Here is a 24,084-nt window from a genome sequence, read left to right on the forward strand (position 1 = left end):
CGTACAATTTCTGTCCGTAGAGAGTGCAACATCCCAATTTGCTTTATAAAATCCAGGCGGTGGAGACTATCATTTCAACTTCACCCCTTCGGTCCCATCAGTTTCGTAATTAGGCACATGAGCATTTGCCTGTAAGTACTGTAACAGGCTTTCTCTAGCCAGGTTTGCAACGACAGTTGGATGAGTAAACTCACCCTATGCATGACAGAGTTACAGAGCTGCCATATCCCTTTTGACGTTAGAACAAATAGATTTAGGTCCTCCCCATATAGCTGTATCGACATTTCTTCAAAGAAATCCAAAAAATTACTGTAGCTCAGACTGCATTTTTTAAGCTTCCGATTACTGGATCCCCCATACATCTTGTGCCGACGGACATGCCTATAAAATGTGGAGGACCGTTTCCTTCTCTTGACAGCAAAAAAAAATACATAGCTCTTCATCAATAATGCCTCTTCTATTTAGATTATCTTTGGTGGGTAGGATGTTTTTACAAGCTTCCCATAAAAATACTTTAGATGAATTTGGGACCTTCAAACTCCAAATAGTCTTCCAGACGGCTTTTCCTCTTCCTTGGTTAGAGCCCTCTCCATTCTTCCTATCTTGGCGCGGCATTCCTTCTCCATATGATACGCACTTTTTACAAAAAATTCCCCGAAGCTTGTGGCATACTAAATCATAATATTCTACTTTATGTATTATTGACAATACAACAAACAATAAAAATTCCTAGCAAGGAAATTTAACAACAATTGATATAGTGTTTCTACACGTACAAAAGAATTTGCAATGTATATTAACATCTCCAACATTACTTATCTTGGGGCCTAATCTTAATTAATTATATAATATAAGGATTAAGAGATTTCAGTAAAAAGTTGGAAGATCTGAATTCATTGAATGCGTCAATTATGACTTAAGTATTTTTTATGCCTTGAAAATGATATTCAATTGTAATGCTAAATGTCACACCATGTTATTCTTGTGTCTTTTCAAAACTGATTTACCTTGTAATCAGATCAAAATTACCATCATATCAAAATGCTGGAGAGAATTAATAGCGGCGACAACCAAGTTGCCGCTACTGATACATTGGTCAACCTTACTATTAAACTCCTATATTATACAAGTATTTTCACACCCAGTGGTGGATATATACGGAGGCGACCCGGGGTGGACAAAATTTTTATTTTTACCGCCCCTGCAAAAGTTCGATTTTTCTTTACCACCCCTAAAAAATAAAAGTCTATAAAACTCTCCAGCTCCAACAGTGTTGTGGGGAACGAGAATGTTGAAGACTGTGACTTATCCTCCGCGGACATGAAATGGTGAGACCGGTCCTATTATAGCACAATAAATTATCTTAACGGTTGATAAGGATCTTTATATTTTCATTGAGTTTAGAACATTGGATTTGAGAGCTCATGGTTTAATGTGAAACACGATATAACTCTCACTTTTGAAATGGATTACAGCTGTATTACATTTATCAAATCCAACGGCCCATATTAAATTGAATTCAATGAACGGTCTAAAAAGTTCAAGCTTTTTACAGCCTACCTGCATTGCTATTAATTTATTGTTTTTAAAGAAAAGTAATGTCTCGCAATCCTATCTCTATCCATCCAATCTTGTGGAAATTGCATCGAATCTTGTATTCTTTTATTTGTTTTCTCCCACTCACAGGCACATACGTGGCTCTAGGTAGATAGGGTGTTATTTTAAATACCCTACAACGCAATAAGGAAGGGCAAAATGATAAATTTAGGCTCAAACAAAATTCTTAGTTTCTTACAATCACTGTTGAATATGTTCAAAAGACATTAATGGCATAATTGTTTATGATAGCAATGCAATTAGGAAGGTCAAAATAGTAAATTTAGCCTCAAACGGTGCAAAAGACATGAATGCCCATAATTGTTTAAGATGACAATGCAATAACTAAGGTCAAAGTCCTAAATTTTTCCGTACAAAAGACATTAATGCCCATAATTTTTTAAGATGGCAATGCAATAAGAAAGGTCAAAATGGTAAATTTAGCAAACAAAATATGTTCAAAAGACATTAATGCCCATAATTGTTTAAGATAGCAATGCAACAAGGAAGGTCAAAATAGTAAATTTAGCCTCAAAAACAATTTATTTGCTTTTTTTTTGTCGGTGTTGTTTTATTTTCTTTTATTTGCTTTGATTTGAAGGTTAAATATTTTCTCTTGTCAGTATAAATAATTTTTCAGGTTTATGAAAAATTTTTAGATTACATCTTAGGCAAACCAAAAACAATTAGAAGGTTAAAATTATTTTTATTGTATTTATCATATTATAATAAAAATATAATACATAAAGAGAACAAAAAAGATTTATCATTATGTTTTATTGTTTATTTTCGCCCCTAATAACTCCAATTCCTGAATCTGCCACTAATCACACCCTATTTGAGTAAAATATGATTTAAAAAGTATCAATACAAGCATATGTTATGCTCCCATGATTATTGAAAGGGGAAAATAAAAACTGTGAAGGAGATATCACAGCATGATCTCAACTGTTTCCTTGTGATAGATAATTAATAAATTCCAACAATTTTGGCTATGTTTGCCGATGGCCTGGAAAAAGGAAGTAGCTTGAGCCTATAGCAGATTTAATTGATGTAAGAAAATATATATATATATATATATTGTAGTGATTTTTTATTTGAATAGTAATAAAAAGATTTGAATAATAATAAAAAGTTATTCAAGTGATGTAAAAAGTAAAAATATTGGGATTGATTTTTAGATAAATAGTAAACGACTTTTTTTTTTTTAATTTTAATTTTTTTTATCCTTTGGCAAGTTCCATGCATGTTCTGTAACAAGTATTAGGTATTAGGCACCGTCAAGCACGCTCAATCCTGCTTATTTAATTGAGCTATGTATTACACTCAATCCAGCAATACATAGGGTTTAATGGGTCCAATTCATCAAATTCTTTATTCAAAAGAATTCCTTATAAGGGTTTCAATTCCAAATCTACATTGAAAATTCTACTGTAAATCTCCAAGAAGAGGGTTAGTGACCTCGGCCCACATTACACCAAAGCCAAAATCCATATTATAGAAACCCGATTATTTAAGGCCATTATATCTTGCATGTTAATATCATCAAGGCAAAAGATCCATAACATATGCATCATTAATTCAAAAAATAATTATTAGAATTTTAAGAATTCTATAATTAAGTTACCCTAAAAATCTAAGAGTTTGTAAAGGTCACCATTAATAATCTGGACGCAAATGAACAAAGTTCTTGTAGTGATTATATACTTTAGCCCAAAGGATCACACCATTATATATGGATGAGGCTGGTTATATACTTATATGTAGGGTTAGAACAAAGCTGGTTGAATATAAGATGTAGGAGAGTAGTGTTATACATACAAGCAAAATTCAATTTTGAATAAACACATTAACAAGTCCTTTCTTTCTTAGGCTTCAGAATCAAAGATCCTTGATCTTTTAGGGCACTTTTCATCATCAGACGAGTCATTGCTTGGTCCGGCCTCATTGTCATCACGACCTCTCTTGGCGGACACCATATCCATCATACAATCCCCAGAAGTATCAGAATCGATGTATTCATCTATTGCATTTGGCTCATCAACTAGTAGGTGCATCCCACACTTCTTCACTTCAAAGTCTCCCCTAACCTCGCAGTCTATCTTTAATTCCATTCCACTTGCTATTTCAGCTTCAAGAAGTGAAACAGGTATATAGCTTAGACAGGAATGATCTTTATGGATTTCATAAATGAAATGGGAGAGTCTCCCAAAAGTGCGGCTGTTGATGTAAATAGAGGGTATGACGAACATGGGCGTTGTTTCTTCTGCTGTGGGTGCATAAACAGCACAAACAAAAAACCCCTTGATTTGACCCTTTGGAAGTGAAGGTATTTGAAAGGATATCGAAGATCCAATTGTCTTGTGGCTGAACCAATTTGGAACCTCACCACCCGGGAGCAAAATGCCACGATACCCACCACACTTGGAAAGGTACTGTTTCACCAAAAAAAAAAAAAAAGTTCACATCATAAAATGAGAGAGATACCTAGAGAGAGAGAGAATACCTGGAGAAGATTCTTCTTGAAATCATATGCTAGACTGTCGCAACTTTCCAAGTGAAAATATGCCAATAATCTTTCCTGGTTTGGCACATTTGGGAGTCTCTGTAATGATGAGCAGCCACTTGCATACAAGGTGCTTAAACTTGCAGGAAGTTCTAAAATTGATTGGAGACTTGTACACTCATTCAACAGAAGTATATCTAATTTAGGAAGGCGACCGATGCAATGAGGCAAGCTACGGAAATTGTTTCTTGATAAATTCAATTCTTCGAGTGAAGATAAACTCCCAAGATCAATAGGAATCCCATCTTCAAACAAATTGCAATCATTGAGATTAAGTTTTGTCAAAGAACATAATCCAGAGACAGAAGTTGGTAACAAATTTTTGGGTTTCCAGCATTTTAGTGATATCCATGACAAGAAACATGACATCCAAGATTTTGAGGATTGCTCTTTACATCCAGATAATGATACAATTTTGAGGTTCTTCAAAAGACCAAAGGAGTATGGGAGTTGCTTAATAGTAGTTCCATCTGCAAGGAGCTCCGTTAATGCAACCATATTCCCCAACTGTTTTGGTAACTTGTCAATTTTTATACAGTTTGATAAGTTAAGAGTCTCTAAAGATTCTAAGTTAGAAATGCTTTCTGGAAGATTCTTCAACTTCTTGCATCCTTGTAAATTCAATAAAACAAGCTTTTTCAAATGCCCAATGGATTCATGTACCTCAACCAAGCTTGTGCAACATTCAAGTATCAACATCTCCAAATGTGGGACTCCTAAGAAGTTTGGTGATTGAGTGAGACATGCAGAACCTTTGAGATTAAGAACTTTTAACTTGTTGAGTATCTGCCAAAACATAATCAAATGAAAAGAGAAAAAAAAAAAAAAAAAAATCATGTAAGTTGTTCATTCAACATTAATAAGAGGCCGAATAAAAGATAATGTAAGATTTGTTATACTTTGATCTCCTTCCAAACTTGTTTGACATTACTATGCTCCATGTCGAGGATAACAAGGTTCTCTAAATGAAAATTTGCGTCTAGAAATTTCAGAGGGCACTTATGCCAGTGAAGCCATCTTAACTCTTTGGAAAGGTGTTCATAACATCCTGTGAGATATGCACCATCAATTTGGAGCAATCTTAAATTTTTCATATTTGCAAATGCTTCAGTTTTCAACTCTACATCTTCAAGTGTAGGTAGATTTAGGTTGAGACCCTCTATTGCTTCTGATCCCTGGCAACAATAGCTGAGTAATTAGCAATGTATATTCACATCTTATGTGAAGTTAGAACACCTTCAAATTGGCCAAAAAAAAAAAAAAACACCTTCAAATTGAAGTTGACCTAGATATTTTCACCATAACTAAACAAAAAATATAACGTGTTTTAGACATGATCAAAATTGCTTAAACATGATTGCATACATTTTTCTTTTTTAATAATGGTTAAGTATCAGTTGTTTGCTTGTTTAGAAAATTGTCGGATTTAAGATATTATAGTACTTATCTGTCATGTTGATAGAATATCTATGCTATATCCTTGTTTGGCAAAAAGACAAAACTCTTATACATACTTTCATAACATATGCATATTATGATTATGTGTTTGTACATGAATTTATATAATATTAATGCATCTGCCTCTTACCAGATGTTTGTTGAGTACATCCAAGACATCCTTGTGAAACCATAATCTACTACGTTTTCCTGGATCTTTGGGTGACATTTCGCGAACAATCTCCCTTCCCATATCTCGAATCAAATCATGCATCCTCAACTCCTTTCTTCCATTAACTATCAAGAGGGACCTTTGAATGAGAATGTTCATACCAATATTTGGAAAGAAACCACAACCATCGAGAACTTTGGTGACATATTCTTTGTTTGTACCGATAAAAAAACATGCTATATCAAGGAATATGTCCTTCAGTGCATCATCCTCTAGTGAATCAAAACTTATTCTGAGTATTTTTTGAATTTGTTTGTGAGGAATTTTTTGTAATTTTTCCAATGCACTTTTCCATTCAATAATACTTCTTCCCGATAGGTAAGAACCCAAAACTTCAATAGCTAATGGAAGTCCTCCAACATAACCAACTACACCAATAGAAAGCTTTAGGTAATCTTCTATTGGATGTGCCATCCTGAATGCATGCCAACTAAAAAGTTGAAGGGACTCCTCAAGATTCAATTCTTCAACCTTATATTTTTTATTTACTCCTAGCTCAGTTAGCAAATGTTCATCTCTAGTTGTTACAATGACTCTACTTCCTTGGCCAAACAATTCAAAGTTTCCAACTAATGAATTAAGTTGTTTTAAATGATGTACATCATCAAGAACAACAAGAACTCTTTTGTGACAAAATCTTTTCTCAATCAAATTTATTCCTCCATCAACATTGCTAATCTTCCAAATCTTCTTTTTCAAGATATCATAAAGAAGTTGTTCTTGTAAATGAATCAAACCATTTGGTTGTTCTGAAATTTCTTTAATATTGAATAGAAAGCTGCTTCCTTCAAATTCATGGCATATTTCGTTATAGAGAGCTTTTGCTATTGTTGTTTTACCTATTCCACCCATCCCATACATGCCCACAATGCAAACTTCACTAGTTCCAAGATTTAATAAGGTTTTCATCTTTTCAACACGAGAATGTATTCCTACAGGGTGTGTGGCAACATGCAAGAAAGCTTGGCTCACTTTACACACAATTTCTTCAACAATCTTCTCAATGAACCTTGATTCATACCTGATCATTATAGTTCCATTGAAATACAACAAGAATATAAGCACAATAAAAGAAAAATAAGAAACCAAATTATTTTTATGTAATGGTAAACAATTAAGTTATATCAACTTTATTAAGAATATCATTATTTAAATATATTCACATATAAAGTATATATGATTACAATATCATTATCCAAAAGGCTATCATAGACTTAATAATTCTAGAAATGAAATCTCACACTAACAGGCATGATCTATATAGACTTTCCTATAAAAATAAAAAAGCCAAAATAAAACAAAGATCTATAAAGACTGGCAGAGTAGGCATTGAACACACAATTTCACTAACGTTTCAATGTATGATTATTTTGTTTTGTTTTTACTTTTTTAGAAATGTTATTTTGAGGAGTACTATATATAATTGTATTTTCAGTGTAAATGAAAAAATAAAAAATAAAAAATAAATACAGGAGATCGAGCTTTTACCTGATTTCCCTTCAATTAATTCTCACCTTATGACATCAATGTCGTATAGTACATGTGCTACGTACCTTATATTTACTTTTACCTCTATTTGAGATGTTTTCACTCTTTAATTATACGTATTTCATATCTATTTCACTATTTGAAAATTTTCTTGTTCAGCAACTTTGCACAAGTGAGAATCTAAGGCATGGCGTTATTTTCTCAGATGAAAGAATTGAGCAATACATCTCTTTTATTCTCTCAGGTGAACTTCAATTACTACCTAATTAGTTTGCTCCTAGTGGATCGATAAATTAGCAATTGTTTACAACAAGAGCTATGCCATATTTTTCCCATTGATTATTGATACTTCCGTTTATTCATTAAAAAATAAAAAATAAAAAGGGAAAATCTTACCAAAAATAAATAAATTAACAAAAAAAAAAAAAAAAAAAAAGGGAAAAGAAAGAAAGAAAACATAGATTAAATTTGGATTTAAAATATTTTTCGAGGAATTTTAAGTTAAATTTTGTCAATCCTTTTCTGCCCAACTTTAGTTTTAATGAATTTTTGTCTTAACATTTAAAAAGAACAAAAAAAAAAAAAAAAAACTGCATGAAAAACCACAATAGCTTAATTAACACAATACCCATTTGCCATATTCTGAAGATCCCAGCCAGAATAGTTTGCAGCTTCAGTAAGAGCTGCTCTCCACTTGTGCACCCGCTCCATCTCCGCTTGAAACCGGTTTTCATGCCTAGCAAATGCTTTGGCTAAAGTTCCGGTTTGTTTCCGCACATCCGAGGGGTTCACGTCATAAAATACAGGAAGAAGAATTTGGCCAATGGTATTCTTACAGTGAATGATCTCCACAAGCTCATCAAGGCACCAACGAGAAGAAGCATAGTCTTTAGAGAAAACGACAATAGATATTCTTGATCCTTGAATAGCTTTAAGCAGTTGTGTAGAAATGTGTTTTCCTCTAGGAAGCTCGTCGTCATCTCGAAAAGTGTGAATTCCGGCATGCACTAAGGCAGTATAGAGGTGATCAGTGAAGTTTTTACGAGTATCTTCACCTCTAAAACTCAAGAAGACGTCATGATTCCAACGAGGTTTGGAAGGTCGTGATGAAGGGGTTTGAGCAGCCATGGATATGCAGGTGCTTGTTGTGATCTTGAATTTGAGATTGACTGGACTGCACAAGGGGGCTGGCTCTTCTGAGTTAATAGGAAGGGTGGTGGAGCCATCATAGTGCGTTAAATCAACGCCATTTCTTCTTTTTGGCGTACGTTGGTGCCGTCCCCTCCTATTCTTTTCAATTTACTTTTTTTTTTTCTTTTTTTATTTTCTTCACTTGTTCACATAAGGGGAAAGAAAAGATTTGAAGTTTGAACTTTCATGAAGCATAATTTTCAATTAATTGAATTACCTCTTTAAAATTACTGTTTTTTTTTTTTTCTTGCAAATCTTACATCTCCTCGAGGAAATATTGTCTTGCTCGGAAAAATAAAAAAAAAACAAAAAAGTATTTAATAAATTGCCTGAATTAGAGAAATACCAAAACTATAATAAAGAAATTATTCATAATATGTTGAAAATATAATGAAATAACAGAAAAAAATATGAAGGCAAAAAGAATCTCATGCGAATTTTTATAAATAAATAAATAAAAAGAAGAAGTGAAGTTTATGTGGCTGTAAAACAAGTTTAAAACGCACTACTTGTGGTGCCTGTCGTCTCGTACATTGCTTTTTAAGGGTTGCGTATTGACGAAGCGGAAATCTCATCTTGTTCTCATTTTTCTCGAACCCTGTGTTGACATTAACTGTCTTTTTTCTTTTTCTTTTAAAGAAGTCCTATATATTTCATTAAAAATCAAAAATATCTTACCCATCAGGTACAAATATGGCAAATGAATACCAAGTTTTTCTATATTTCTATCTCTTTTAAGATTGGTAAAGGTTATTTCTCTAAATAAAAATATAATATCTAATATTTCTCTAAATTTTATCTTCTTGCCACCCAAGATTATGGGTCGTCCCTATTATCCTCCCGAAAGGCGATTACTAATTAAGTGAAGCAGATTTTTAAGTTTATTTTTAATATGTGAAAAGGAGGAGTTTAAACTCGTAATTTCAGTTCGAAACATGTCTTAAAAACCCACGGTCTTGGAGAGTTTAAACATGCCTTAACACATTTTTTTTTTATTTTTTTGTCCTCAAGAATCAATTGGGAACCAGTAACCACTCTTCATGAAATAAATGTCATTAGTTCAAATTTCTCTCCCCATTTATCTCTCGTGCGGACATGTTAAAAAAAAAAAAAAAAACCTAATATTTTTTATGCTCAAACCAGATTTTCAAGTTGTATACTAAACTCATAATTTTAGTTTGAAGCATGTCTTAAAAACCGACTGTCTTTAAGCTTGACATAAACCCGATTTGAAGTTAATCATAATTTCGAAAAAATAATTTCGAAAAAATTCAATATATATTCTTCCAAGAAGTGAATCAAGAGTAGCCAAAAGTATGTAGTACAATCAAGAGACCATGTTCTTTTTTTTTCTTTTTTCTTTTTTTTTTTCTGAAGTGAATCAAGAGACCATGTCAAGAAACGAAGGTTATTGATTAAATGATTATTCTATTCCTTTCATCTCCTTCCATTACCTTAATAAGTAGTAGCTATGGACGTACATGAGACGTGGTGAAGTCCTTACAGCAATGCACTTGTTCATTTCAATTAAAGTCCTTTCATTCTTGTGCTTCAGACTCCATCCTGGACCTTTTAGGGCACTTTTCTTCATCATTAGAACAATCATTGCTTGGTCCTGCAGCCTCATTGTCATCTCGACCTCTCTTAGCAGACACCATATCCATACTTACATATCCATCATCTCTTAAATTTGAGTCATCACATAGTAGATGAATTCCACACTTCTTCACTTCAATGTCTTCCTGAGATATGATGTACACCTCCATTTCCTCTCCACTTTCCATCTCAAATTCATATCTTTTAAGTGGTATATGGCAGACACAGGAATGATCTTCACAGGTTATAGGGATGGCATAGAATGTTGGCCTAAAAATATCTTCGTGGCCTCTACTTTTATTTCTGATTTTCATGAAAGGAGCAGAAGTTATCTCATTGGATTCTTTCTTGGCTGCATAGACAGCGCAAACGAGCAGCCCCCGGATTTCACCTTCTGAAAGTGGAGGTACCTCAAAGGATATAGAGCATCCAATTCCCTGATGACTGAACCAATTTGGAACCTCACTACCAGGGAGGAAAATGGCACGAAGCTCAAGCTCGTCACGCTTGCACAAACACTACAAAAAGAAAAAGAAAAAGTGTTCATATCATAAAAATGCACGCACATGCACACACATAGAGTGAGATCGAGAGAGAAACCTGAAGAAGACTCCTCTTAAAATCATATGCTAGATTGTTGCACTGTTCCATGTGAATAAATGGTCCAAATTCCAAACTCTCCAATCCCTGAATCTCAACCAATTTCTGACAGTTAGTAAGGAAAAATGTAGGTGGCCCTTTCAAGTTTGACGAAATTGAGAGTGTTTCTATTGATGCGCAGTCTGTTGCATGCAAGCTCGTTAAACTTGCGGGGAGTTCTGAAATTGATTGAAGACTCGTGCACTTAGTCAACCACAATGTCCTTAATTTAGGAAGGCGGCTGATACAATGAGGTAGATTAAGGAAATTGTTTCTTCCTAAATCCAACTCCTCGAGTGAAGATAAACTCCCAAGATCAATTGGAATCCCATCTTCAAACAGATTGCACTCGTTGAGAACTAGTCTTCTCAAAGAGCATAGTCCAGAAATGGAAGCCGGGAGCAAATGTGTTGGATTAATGGAGCTTTTTGGGGATATCCACGATGAGAACCGTGATAACCAAGATTTTGAAGATTGTCCTTTACATCCAGATAATGACACAATTTCGAGATTCTTCAAATGACCAAAGGAGGTAGGGAGTTGCATAATAGCAATTCTGTCTGCATGCAATTCCGTTAGAGCCATCATATTCCCCAATTGTTCTGGTAGCATGTCAAGTTTTAAGCAGCCAGACAAGTTTAGAGTTTCAAGAGATTTTAAGTTAGAAGTACTTCTTGGAAGATTCCTTAAGTTCTGGCATCCTTCTAAATTCAGCAAAACAAGTCTTTCTAGATTTCCAATGGACTCGTGAAGCTCAACTAAACTTGTACAACCTTCAAGTATTAGCATCTCCAGAATTGGGACTTGTAAGAAGTTTGGTGTCTTGGTGAGATATTTGGAATTGCGGAGATTAAGGACTTTCAACTTGTTGAGTATCTGTCAAAACAAAAATCGTTAAAACATAAGAAAAGAAAATTTTGACTTATACATTTGAAAATAATATAGAAATATAAGGAAATGTAAGATTTATTATATACTTTGATCTCCTTCCAAACTTGTTTGACGCTACTATTCTGCATGTCAAGGATGACAAGGCTTTCTAAACGAAAATTTGCTGGTAGAAATTTTAGAGGACACTTATGCCAACAAAGCCATCTTAGCCCATCAGAAAGATGTTTATAGTTTCCTGAGAGATTTACACCATTGATTTGTAGCAGTCTCAAATTTTTCATCTTTGCAAATGCTTCGGTTTTAAAATGTACATCTTCAAGTAGAGATAGATTTAAAATGAGACCCTCCACTGCTTCTGATCCCTGGAGAAATAGAAAATAGGATTGGTAACACATCCTGATGTTGCGTAGGCCTAGATATTTGCAATAATCCAAAAAAAAAGAAGAAAGGATAACATTAATGTGATGTAGACATGATTATAAGTGCTAATAATGTGATTGCATGCCTTTTTACTATATCGGTTGTTGACATGATTTATAATTTTTTAAAAAAACAAATTTAAGATCATACTGTTATTATGTGTTATTTGGATAAACTTTTCAAGGAATGATGCATGCTTAATTAGTAAAAAAAAAAAAAAAAACAACATAGAACTCATGAATACCTATATAACAAGTATATTATGTGCTCGTGTATGTTCAAGTGTTTATATATATATATATATATATATATATATAGTAATTAATTATGCTTCTTACCATTTGTTTGTTAAGCACGTGTAAGACATCATCATGAAACCATAATCTGCTACTTTTTCCTAGATCGTTGGATGACCGTTCACGAACAATCTCCCTTCCCATATCTCGAATTAGATCATGCATTCTCAACTCATTTTTGTCATTGATTGTCACAAGAGATCTTTGAATAAGAATATTAATACCAATTTCAGGAAAAAAACCACAACCATCAAATATTTTGATGGCATAATCTTTGTCCATACCAACAAAGAAACACGCAATATCAAGGAATGTGTTCTTTACAGTATCATCATCTAGTGAATCAAAGCTCATTCTAAGTATTTTCTGAATCTGGTGGTGAGGATATTTTTGTAATTTTTTCAATGCATTTTTCCATTCAATAATGCTTCTTCCTGATAGATAGGAACCCAAAATTTCAAGAGCTAATGGAAGCCCTCCCACATAATTAACTACACCAATTGAAAGCTCATGGTAATCTTCTATTGGATGAGCCATCCTAAAGGCATGCCAACTAAAAAGTTGAAGAGATTCCTCATGATTCAATTCCTCAACCTTATATTTTCCATGTACTCCAAGTTGAGTTAGCAAATGTTCATCTCGAGTTGTTAAAATGACTCTACTTCCTGGACCAAACCATTCAGAGCTTCCAGCTAATGAATTGAGTTGTTTCAAGTGATCCACATCATCAAGAATAACAAGAACTCTTTTACAACGGAATCTTTCCTTAATCAAATTGATTCCTCTATCAACATTGGCAATCTTCAAGTTCTTGGTTTTTAAGACATCAAAAAGAAGTTGTTCTTGTAAATGAACTAAACCATTGGGTTGCTCTGAAATTTCTTTAATATTTAAAAGACAACTACTTCCTTCAAACCCATTATATATTTGGTTATAAACAGCTTTAGCTAAAGTTGTTTTACCAATTCCACCCATGCCATAGATGCCTATAATGTGAACATCACTTGTTCCAAGATTTAATAAAGCTTTCATCTTTTTAGTACGGTAATCTATACTTATTGGATGTTTGGCAATATCCAAGCAAGCATTGTTCACTTCACACAAAACTTCTTCAACAATTTTCTCGATGAACCTTGATTCGTACCTGATAATTATAATTTAAAAGAAAACAAAAGAACAACATGAGCACAAGAAAAGAAAAGGAAGAAAATTATATGAGTCATTGGTGTGTGTCAAAAGGATATTATCATTTCGGTCATTTGAGACTAATTTTCCTGGTAAATAATAAAGTAATATATATCAAATTTATTAAGAATGCCATTAAATATATTTCTGAGAAATTTCTTATCCTGCCAAATGACATGCAAGGAAACAATTGTTGTCCATAGGGGTCAATCAGGATGCCAAGCACCCATTGCCTACCAGCCATTTAATTTTATCACAAACTAAATGTCTGAGGTTCAAGATCTTTTTCCATGACCAAGAGCAATCACCAAGGAACTCCAAAGTTCCAAAAATTCCTCCTCCAACTTCTCCAAATCAATGAGGTAAGCTCTAACCCAACTTCTCTAAACCAATTGATCTTTTTTCGAGCACCTTGCCGAAGGTGCTTAGTTAATTGAGATTTTTTTTCTTTAAATTTTGTCAATCTATTTTTAGCTCAACTTCAATTTAATTTTGATCAACTTTAGGCTAACATTAAAAAATAAAATAAAATAAAATAAAATAAAAATAAAAATAAAAATAAAAATAATAATAATTCATCAAAAAGCACAAGAGACAGAACATATATATAATACCCATTTGCAACGTTTTGGAGATCCCAGCCGGAATAGTTTGCAGCTTCAGTAAGAGCTGCTCTCCACTTGTGCACCCTCTCCATCTCCGCTTGAAACCGGTCTTCATGCCGAGCAAATGCTTCGGCTAAAGTTCCAGTTTGTTTTCGCACATCGGAAGGGTTCACATCAAAAAATATAGGAAGAAGAGTTTGGCCTATGGTATTTTTACAGTGCAGGATCTCCACAAGCTCATCAAGGCACCAGCGGGAAGAAGCATAGTCTTTGGAGAAAACGACAATAGAAATTCTTGATCCTTGAATAGCTTTTAGCAGTTCTGTAGAGATGTGCTTTCCTCTGGGAAGCTCGTCGTCATCTCGGAAGGTGCGAATTCCGGCATGCACTAAGGCGGTATAGAGGTGATCGGTAAAGTTTTTACGAGTATCTTCACCTCTAAAACTCAAGAAAACGTCGTGATTCCAACGAGGTTTGGAAGGTGATGAAAGGGTTTGAGCAGCCATGGATAAGCAGGTGCTTGTTGTGATCTTGAATTTGAGATTGACTGGACTGCACAAGGGGGCTGCCTCTTGTGAGTTAATAGGAAGGGTGGTGGAGCCATCATAGCGCGTGAAATCAACGGCATTTCTTCTTTTTGGCGTACAATATTCGTGCTGTTCCCTCCTTTTCTTTTCAATCTACCTTTTCTTTTTTTTTTACTTGCAAATCTTACATCTCTTCGAGGAGATAAGGGTAATGATTTATTAAGCCTTGCTCAGGAAATTTTTTTTTTTTAAAAAAAGTAATAAATTTCCTGAATTAGAGAAATAATAGATAAATTATTCATAATATTTCGGAAATATAATGAATATGAGGAAAAATATGAAGGTAAAAAGAAATAAGGACCTTAAGGCTAGACTGTAATGATGTAACCATCAAATCCACTTTAATGAACACTATAAATCGGATATTAATTATACCTTTTAATATGAATATGCTATAAAATTATGGATTCAATAATAAAAATGATTACAAATATATATATGAATATCATTTAATCCCAAATCTTAATTGTAGGGATGACCATGTCACCAAAAAAAAAAAAAAATAGTAGGGATGACATTACAAATTTTTTAAACTTTAATACACTAATTTTTTTTAAAAAAGAAAGTAAAAAAATTAATAATTACAAATGCAATGAAAAGAGTTTTCCTTCAATTTTTCTTTTACAATGAACAGATCAGATTTCCTCACACCATAATTTCCCCCACTAGTGTCGCTGCTCCTTTGTTCAAAAGAAAAAAACAAGGCTTCCTGATGCACAGCAATTTTTTTTTTAAAAAAAAAAAAATTTCTTTTTGTCGAAGTCGATGGAAATTGAAATAAATAAATAAATAAAAAGAAGAAGTTTATGTGGCTGTAAGAGTTTGAAGTGGGCCAAGTGGCTGCGAAACGCACTACTTGTGGTGCCCATGGTCTCGTACCTTGCTTTTTAAGGGTTGCCTATCGTTGAAGCAGAAATCGCATCTTGTCCTACTATTTCATTAAAATATCATAAACATTTTACAAAACAAGTACAATATTGCAAATAAATACAGAATTTTCCTATATTTCTATCTTTTTAAAGATGTTTGTGTATAACATAACTTTTAAAATTATTATTAAATTTAAGATTGATAGCTATTGAAATTTTAATCTAATAAAAAGAGTGTGGGAATGAAGTATAGTGTGAGAATGGAAGAGTAAGTAGCATTACTCTTTATATACACCCATTTGTAAATAGTCTCTATACCTAATATATATATATATATCATAAACCCTTGGAATCTCGAAGAAAAAAAAAGGTAATGATAAAAAGATAAGAGCTAATGTATCAATCTCAATTAACCCTCTTATCTTTATTAAAAAATATAAGAGTTGATTATGACTATCACATCAACATTGTATGATAATTGTGAGATAAAAACGTGGTATATAACACTAATCTTTACAATTGACATAAAATTTGTGATAAATCATTTCTTATGTTACAAATTTGAGCAAAATCTAGCAAATTTTTAGAGAATAATCAATAAAAGATATTATCACTCTTCATTAATTCATTTAAAATTACAAAATAACTCAATAAGAATTTCCAACCAACAAAGAAATCCTAATTTATAAACCTCATAAACAAAATAAAGAATCCAAAGTAAAAAGAAAAAGAAGAAGAAGAATGTTAAGAGTAGCATTTGTAAAATTTTCCAAACCTTACAACGTATCCAACCTTAAAAGCCCATTTCTTTAAAATAAGTACCCCAAAACATGGTTAGAAGTACAAAACATATGGAGACAAGTACGTTATTCTTTTCCACATGGGATTGTACTAGAACAAAACATGAATCCATGCTTGCTCTATTTCTTTTCACTTGAATAAAACATGAATCTATGTTAGATTGTAAAGTGCTCGCAGATAAATAGCAACCAAAGCAAAGAGTTGGGTATAAATCTGCATTAATTTTTGTAATTAAAAAATAATAATAATCTTATTTAGTAGACTCCTATATAATTATCATACAACTAGATGAGAGTAAACATTTATTATGTGAAAAGGAGGAGTTTAAACTCATAACTTCAGTTCGAAACATGTCTTGAAAACACACGGTATTAGAGTTTAAACTTTAAATATGTCCTAAAAACACTCATATTTCTGACGTTCAGACCAGATTTTCAAGTTATTGCATGTATACTAAACAAACTCATAATTTTAGTTCGAAAAATGTCTTAAAAACACACGGTCATTAAGCTTGACATAAACACAATTTCAAGTTTATCATAATTTCTTAAAATAATTTCAAAATAATTCAATATATATTCTACCAAAATACTTAATGAATCTCCCAATATTTTTTTTCTCAAAAGAAGTACTCCTTTATTGATAACACAGGTAAAGATACAGGTGGCCGAGTAGTAGGTCTAGCTAGAAACACATAAAAACAGACGTATTACATCATGAGCTAGCATCAATCCTTGTAATATCTAAACCACAAACTCACACAGGTCCCATATTACAAAGAGAGCACGTTATTTGCAAATATTAATATATATTATCCTTGGGATGGCAGCATCCCATTAATGGGGCTGATGTCCACCACCACCACCAGCACCACCTCCACCGGCACCACCACGACCCTGTGGTTGATGTCCGCCGCCCGGACCATGCCCACCTTGGCCATGCTCCTCCTGACGCCCCCCTTCATTGCCGGGGCGACCCTGCTGCTGCTGTCCTCCTTTGGGATCATTGCCACGCCCATCTTGACGTCCACCGCCGCCTGGCTGTCCTTGATCACCAAGACCACGTCCGCCAGGTTGTCCTTCACAGCCGGGACCACGTCCACCAGGTTGTCCTTCACCCTTCCCATGTCCGCCTGGTTGTTGTTGATCATGAGGTGCTTGGTGAGACATTATAGCCCAATGCTTTCTCAGAAATCAGAATTTTGGTGTTTTTCTTTTTTCCTCTCAGAATATTGAATGGCAGATAAGTAGGGGATGAGATGAATTTATCTTAGAATCAGAGGAGTATTTATAGGATAGGCGGTGGCCAGTGCATGGGGTCAATTATGCCATTACACGTACGTACACGTGGCTTGATCTGGTTTTGGATTTGGTGGGGGATATATATATAATATAATAAACAATTCCCGTGCTTCACTGACAATTCGCCACATAAACAACCAAACTTATTATCAGGAATAGAAGGACGCCGGCGTTCCGATTATTCATCCAAAAAGATAAATGCAAAATACAATTCTCGCCTCAGGAAAATATCTTCACTAGTGTACGTACGTAACGTGTCTGTCGGCAACTACCCTTCTTCCCTGTTCCACGGCCCGGTTCATTCATTGCATAAGCCATTTAAGGATTTCTGAAATATTAATTAGGTGCTTTTTCTTCTTTCTTTTTTTTCTTTTCTTTTCTTTTTTTCGTTTTCTTAGCCGTCACAAAGTGGATTAAATGTAATAAGTGGCAAATTTGATAAAGAGATGTGCTCCCTAGCTTAAAGGAGATAAGGATAACACGTTGAACTATGAATTATCTTGTCGTATGCTTTCTTCTTACTTCTTTGTCTGATTTATATGGTCTTATCTCATACAAAAAGAATTAGAGGATAAATTCAATGAGGCTTGTGTGTAAATTCAATTATTTATAGTCTTTAATAAAAAAAATTGTTGCGTCAATTTAAAACATCAAATATCATAAATATGAAAATACCAAATTTTTGAAAGAAAATTCACTTAATTACATCCATTTCCCCTCTCTTTCTTTATTCATTACCTTTTGTCTCCCTCTTTCTCCTGGAATTTACACTATTTTGACATATTTGAGTCTTTTAACCCATAAAATAGCATGTTTGAGACACTACATCATTCAAAAGTTTGAGTGCAATAATATTATATTATTCACTTCTTACGTCTTTTTCAATGTGAAAACTTTTTTTTTTTTTTTTCTACACTAACATTATCCTCAAAAACCATTACCACACGTTCTTGTGCCAAATGAATCTCCACCACGTTGGGTTTTAGTTCTCCCACCATCTCATAGCTCGGCTCACACAGATTGATGCATGTGCCTCAAATTAGATATTGAGCATTAGTTTCCAAACTGCAGTTAAGAAATGACAAGTTCCTTCAAAATATAAAACTGTAAAAGCAAAGTATTCACATACGCGAACATATAAATTGTTGGGAGATTTGGGTCTCCTTTGATCTAACACAACAACTCCCATAAAATTGACACCTAAAATGGGTAAAACTCTTCATTATGAGCTTCTAGACTCTAAATGATGCAGATCAGATCCCGTTTGAACACCCCCTGGTACTACGCTCGATCGCAAGATCGAGCGCCCACCTACTCTCGATCACACCTGTAACTGCGCTCAAGTGCACACGGAAGGCTTATGTTATTTTTCTGCATTTTATTATTTTCTAGCCGACTTTATGTTGTTGTTTTATTAGGGTTAAAGTTTTAAGAGTTTTTATTTCGTTATTTTTTTAGGTTTAGGGTTTTGGGGGTATTTATATCATATTTTGTTAGGTTTTGAGTTTTGGGCTATAAATATATGCTTATAGCCTCCATAGAAAGGCAGTTGTTGTTTATTATTGATTTTGATTAATGAGAATATACTCAGAGTTGCGTTTATTCTTTTTTTCCTTCAAAACCTAGAGAGTATCTAGTTTTTCAAAAAGAATTCTTAGATCATTGATAGATTCAAGATCTGGAATTACATATCTGCTGCAGCCCACTAAATCACGCTACATCACTAAAGAACCAAGAGAGGGATAATACCCACAAAACCCTCTAGATTTTGAGCCAAGAATACTTTCAACCCCCCAATAAACCAATGCCTAAACCATCCCCACCTCCCCAGCCGAACACTACCGTCAAGAATGATCAGAAATATGGGTTAGTTTAGCTGGCTAAACTGGTGTATTGTATTTTTGTTCAATTTATTTTATGCTTTTAACTTATTTGTTCAATTTTTATTGGAGGTGGTAAGAGAGGGGTTGTACATTCCTCGGAGATAGAAGGCGCTCCCAAAGAATTATTATAATCCTATATTTTAAAAATTCAATTAACAAGTTATGGATAAACCATATTAGAGCATCGTTTTAAATAAAATCTTAAATTTATAAATTTTAAGACAATTAGAAATGTAAAAGAAGAAGACGATACTTATACATTTTGAACAGAAAACAGAAGTAACATCCGAATAGGAGAATCATGATATATGAGTGCTAAATCCCATGAGATTGACTTTGAATTGTGGCATTTATTATGAACAAGTTTTAAAAGCCCAGCACCAATCCCTAAATATTTAAGGTCCGGTAACCTTGTTAGAATTGGGGAGTAATTGTTAAGTACTGAGCCTAATACAGCGAGAACCTAATAAGCCCACTAGAATATATAAGGCCCATCGTGAGGCTTCGAGAAGGTGTACGTTCAAGCGAGTTCGTGCAATATATGGAATTTTTTTTTTTTTTACATGTCCGCATAAGAAGAAAAAAAAAATTTGAACTAGTGACCTTCGTTTTTTTAGACATGGTCTTAACCTATTGAGCTATCTCTTAGAACTGCAATATACGGAATTAGCTTACCCTATTGGATTGAAATCCATCTACTTAATTAGCCTTGAAGGCCATAAGAGGAGAAGCCCAAACCAGGTATAGGGATCTTCTCTGAGAGAAAATACAAACTTATATTCCTTATGTTTTCCCTCCTCTAAGAACTCATTGTTGACTTCAACATCAGAACTATCTCCCGTTGGTTTACACCTGTGCAAGTTCTTTTGCCTACTATTCTCTGTGCATTGCATGTTACCCTCACTCAATTTTCACCAATTAGAAAACTGCATTAACAATAATCATCAACACCCACTAATTTTGAAAGTATATTCCATAAGCATCAACCATAATTAAAGCCCAAAAAAGTACATTGAAGAAACAAAAAATTAACAAAATTAAGTGATTAATTGTAATTAGTGAATAGAAATGAGTAAGTGCTATTAATACTACAAATTGTCCATAGTAGTCCAATTTTCATGCACAGAGAATTATATCTTTTTCTGTTTCTCTAGAACACTCTATACTTTAAATTTTGAGTTTCTATCTCTTGCTAGAATAAAAAAAATTTAAGGGCGTTCAAATTTGGTCTCGTTTATGCAAAACACAATACTCTTTGGATAATGGATACCGTTTTATTGGGTAGTAACAGAGGTAAAGATACAAACATATGGTCTAGAAACACACAAACATGAGAACCATTACATCATGAGCTCTCTTAATTACTTGAAACGTTGCTAAATCTTACAAAGACACCATGTTATTTGCAAATATTAAGGCATGCAGGCGCTAGCTAGGCAGCATCCGATCGATCGAGGAAGCTAAGCCTAAGATAACGGCCTCTCTAATGGGGGTGATGTCCACCACCACCACCAGGACCATGACCATGTGGTTCATGTCCTCCGCCCGGACCATGACCATGTGGCTCATGTCCTCCTCCGCCAGGACCATGACCATGTTGTTCAGGTCCTCTGCCTGGACCATGCCCCCCTTCATGACCGGGGCCACCATGATGCTCCGGTCCTTTGTGATCATGGCCATGCCCATGATCTTGATGTCCACCGCCATGCCCATGTCCACCTGGCTGTCCTTCGCCAGGGCCATGTCCGCCTGGTTGTCCTCCGCCAGGACCACGTCCGCCCGGAGGCCCTTGATCACCCTTCCCATGCCCACCGTGAGGTGGGTGGTCATGAGGTCCCTGGTGAGACATTAGCCCAACAATTTCTCACAAATCCGAATTTTGGTTCCTTCTCTTTCAAAATATTGAAATATTGAATAGCAGATAAGTAGTGTGAGATGATTTATGTAATCGAACGAATATTTATAGGATGGGCAGTGGGCGGTGGGGTCAATTTTTCCATTATACACGTGGCTTTATCTGGTTACGGTGGGGCCCGTGGGGTATTTGCCACACATATATATAACCAACGTGCCCATTATTCATCCAAAAAGATAAATGCAAAATATAATTCTCGCCACAGAAAAATATATTCACCAGTGTACGTGTCTGTCGGCAACTCCCTTCTTCCCTGTTCCACGACCCGGTTCATTCATTGCATAAGCCATAATGGATTTCTGAATATCGTAAATGTAAAGTTGACTAGACGTGGCAGATTTTAATAAAGAGATGTGCTCCCTTTAAAAAAGATAAGGAGATAAGGATAACACGTTGAGCTGTGAATCATCTTGTCGTATGCTTTCTGCTTTCTTTCTTTCTTTTATTTGTGTAATTTACGGTCTTATATATTATCTAATATCTCATACAAAAAGAAATATTATAATCCCATGTCTTAAAAAATCTATTACTAAGATGAGATGAAACCATATTAGAGAGCATCATTAATAACTTAAAATCTTATATTTTATAAATTTTACTTTAGCTGTACCCTTTGTAGATACCATAATTAATCTACTATGTGAATCTCATAATACCTTGTGAATCGAACTCAAAAGGGTAAAAATATTTAGAGGTCCTACATATATAGGATAGCATTTGAATCTCAATTATTGTTGATACCATACTCTACTACACAACAATAAAAATAAAAACAATATCTTTTTTTAAGTGGACATGATTCTTTAGACAACATTATTTACTTTGGGACCTATGAAATGAAAAGACAATGAACGAACAATCTTTTTTGATCTTCTTGGCTCCAAAAAGGGAAACATCAAACATTCAATTTCTCGTTTCCTAAACTGCCCTTTTTATCCCTTTCCCTAGACCCTCACTTTAATCCTATACTAATTGAGATATTGAGATTGAATTATATAAGTAACTTTAAAGAACTTTAATTGTAATTTTGACTAATTTTTTTAGAGAAACTTCACTTTAGTCCGTTGAACTTCTACTCGATTTTACAAACCCTCTCTGAACTTTTAAATCTCTCATTTTGGACCCATGAACTTTCAATTACTATTAATGTAAACCCATCTGTCATATTTTAAACATTATATAACGTTTATACCCCTGACTTTTGTATAAAATTTCAACTTCCAAAACGTTTTTTTATTTAAAAAAAAATGAAAATCAAGGACATTTTAGTCTTTTTTGTATTTTTAACAGCTAAAATTAACGGAAGGGTTATAATTGAGAGTAATTGAAAGTTCAGGAGTCCAAAATGAGATATTTGAAAGTTCGGGGTTCGTAAAATCGGGTAAAAGTTTAGGGGACCAAAATGAAGTTTCCCATTTATTTCTTTTTCTCTAGATCGTGAAATTTGGCTTAGATAATGACATGGTTTTTCGTAAACAAAACGTAAGATGATACCTAGAATCCTTACCTTAGCCAAGCTTAGTTGTGAGCTGGCCCAAAATGTTGGGCTTAGACATGCAGGCCATTAACATTGGGCTGAAGTAGCTTAGTGAGAATGGATCAATGCCCTTTAAAGGGAATCATAAGAGTTTTAAAGATTCAATTATCTCTAATGATATGCATGATTTAATAATAGTTTAATTCATGACACATGACGTATAGGGCAATGGAATTGATATCTTATGATTTCAACTTAGCATAATTCTTTGATTAATAAGGCGATTTATATGCCATTAACCATAGTTTATTTAGTTAACCATTTAATGATTTTAACCTTTAGTTTTTTAAATTAACCATTATATGATTTTAACCCTGGGTTATGAGACTAACACATGTTACTAACCATTAATTTTTGATAAATAGCCATTTAGATGATTGATCCAATTTTGATAAACAGCCCTTTAGGTGGTGTGAAAACTATTTCTATAAAATTAAATGATTTCTCACAAATTGCATAAAAAATAATAATTGAACCAACTTTAAGATTTTCTATCCAAAGCATGTTTAGAAAGGTGTTTGATCCAATTTTATGAAGTGTTAAGTCTTAATTATGCTTTGGGCTTGTTGGGCGAAGGTGGCTAAGTGCAGAATGTAGATGCTAGTTTGGGCCCATTTAGTAAGTTATGGGCCTTACGTGGCAAGCTTACCGTAATTGAATGGTATTTTTTTTTTTTTTGTAAGTACATTAATGGTATTGCTCTTTGAAAAAAATTACATAATTGATTAAATTGTGATCGTGGCACCACTCCCTCAAAAAAGAATTTCATGCTTCCCCAAAAGGTAAGCCGTGCGATTAGAAGCCATGAAAACCATAAGAAAATGGAGCAAGTGTACTCTTCAGCCACCTCTTTTATTAATTTTTTATAAGCACAGTCCGAAGAAATCAAATATATATATATATATATATATATAAAAGAACATTCCATTATATAAAAGAGGGAGTACTAGTAAACAAATTGGACTCCCCAATAACAAACACAAACTGTAAACCGAAGGGAGGCAATGAGTCCAATAATGATCTCATAGGACCATAAAAGACCGAGACCT

At 33.9% G+C, this 24,084-nt stretch overlaps 2 protein-coding genes across 2 annotated transcripts; both read right to left on the reverse strand.

Moving 5' to 3' along the window:
- Positions 1 to 3,365: 3,365 nt before the first annotated feature.
- Positions 3,366 to 8,540, reverse strand: LOC132177101 (disease resistance protein RPV1-like). Its single transcript, XM_059589321.1, has 5 exons — positions 7,948 to 8,540; positions 5,751 to 6,852; positions 5,062 to 5,337; positions 4,103 to 4,948; positions 3,366 to 4,031 (listed from the first exon to the last, which is right to left on the reverse strand). Exons 1-5 carry the CDS (start codon positions 8,445 to 8,447, stop codon positions 3,465 to 3,467), a joined length of 3,291 nt encoding a protein of 1,096 aa, XP_059445304.1. The 5' UTR covers positions 8,448 to 8,540; the 3' UTR covers positions 3,366 to 3,464.
- A 1,364-nt stretch (positions 8,541 to 9,904) lies between these two features.
- LOC132177103 (disease resistance protein RPV1-like) lies at positions 9,905 to 14,753 on the reverse strand. Its single transcript, XM_059589322.1, has 5 exons — positions 14,152 to 14,753; positions 12,395 to 13,496; positions 11,723 to 11,998; positions 10,707 to 11,621; positions 9,905 to 10,624 (listed from the first exon to the last, which is right to left on the reverse strand). The coding sequence occupies exons 1-5, from the start codon at positions 14,646 to 14,648 to the stop codon at positions 10,049 to 10,051; spliced, it is 3,366 nt and encodes a 1,121-aa protein (XP_059445305.1). The 5' UTR covers positions 14,649 to 14,753; the 3' UTR covers positions 9,905 to 10,048.
- Between the last annotated feature and the right edge of the window lie 9,331 nt (positions 14,754 to 24,084).

This window comes from Corylus avellana, chromosome ca4 (genome assembly GCF_901000735.1).
Source record: "Corylus avellana chromosome ca4, CavTom2PMs-1.0".
Classification (NCBI taxonomy): Eukaryota; Viridiplantae; Streptophyta; class Magnoliopsida; order Fagales; family Betulaceae; genus Corylus; species Corylus avellana.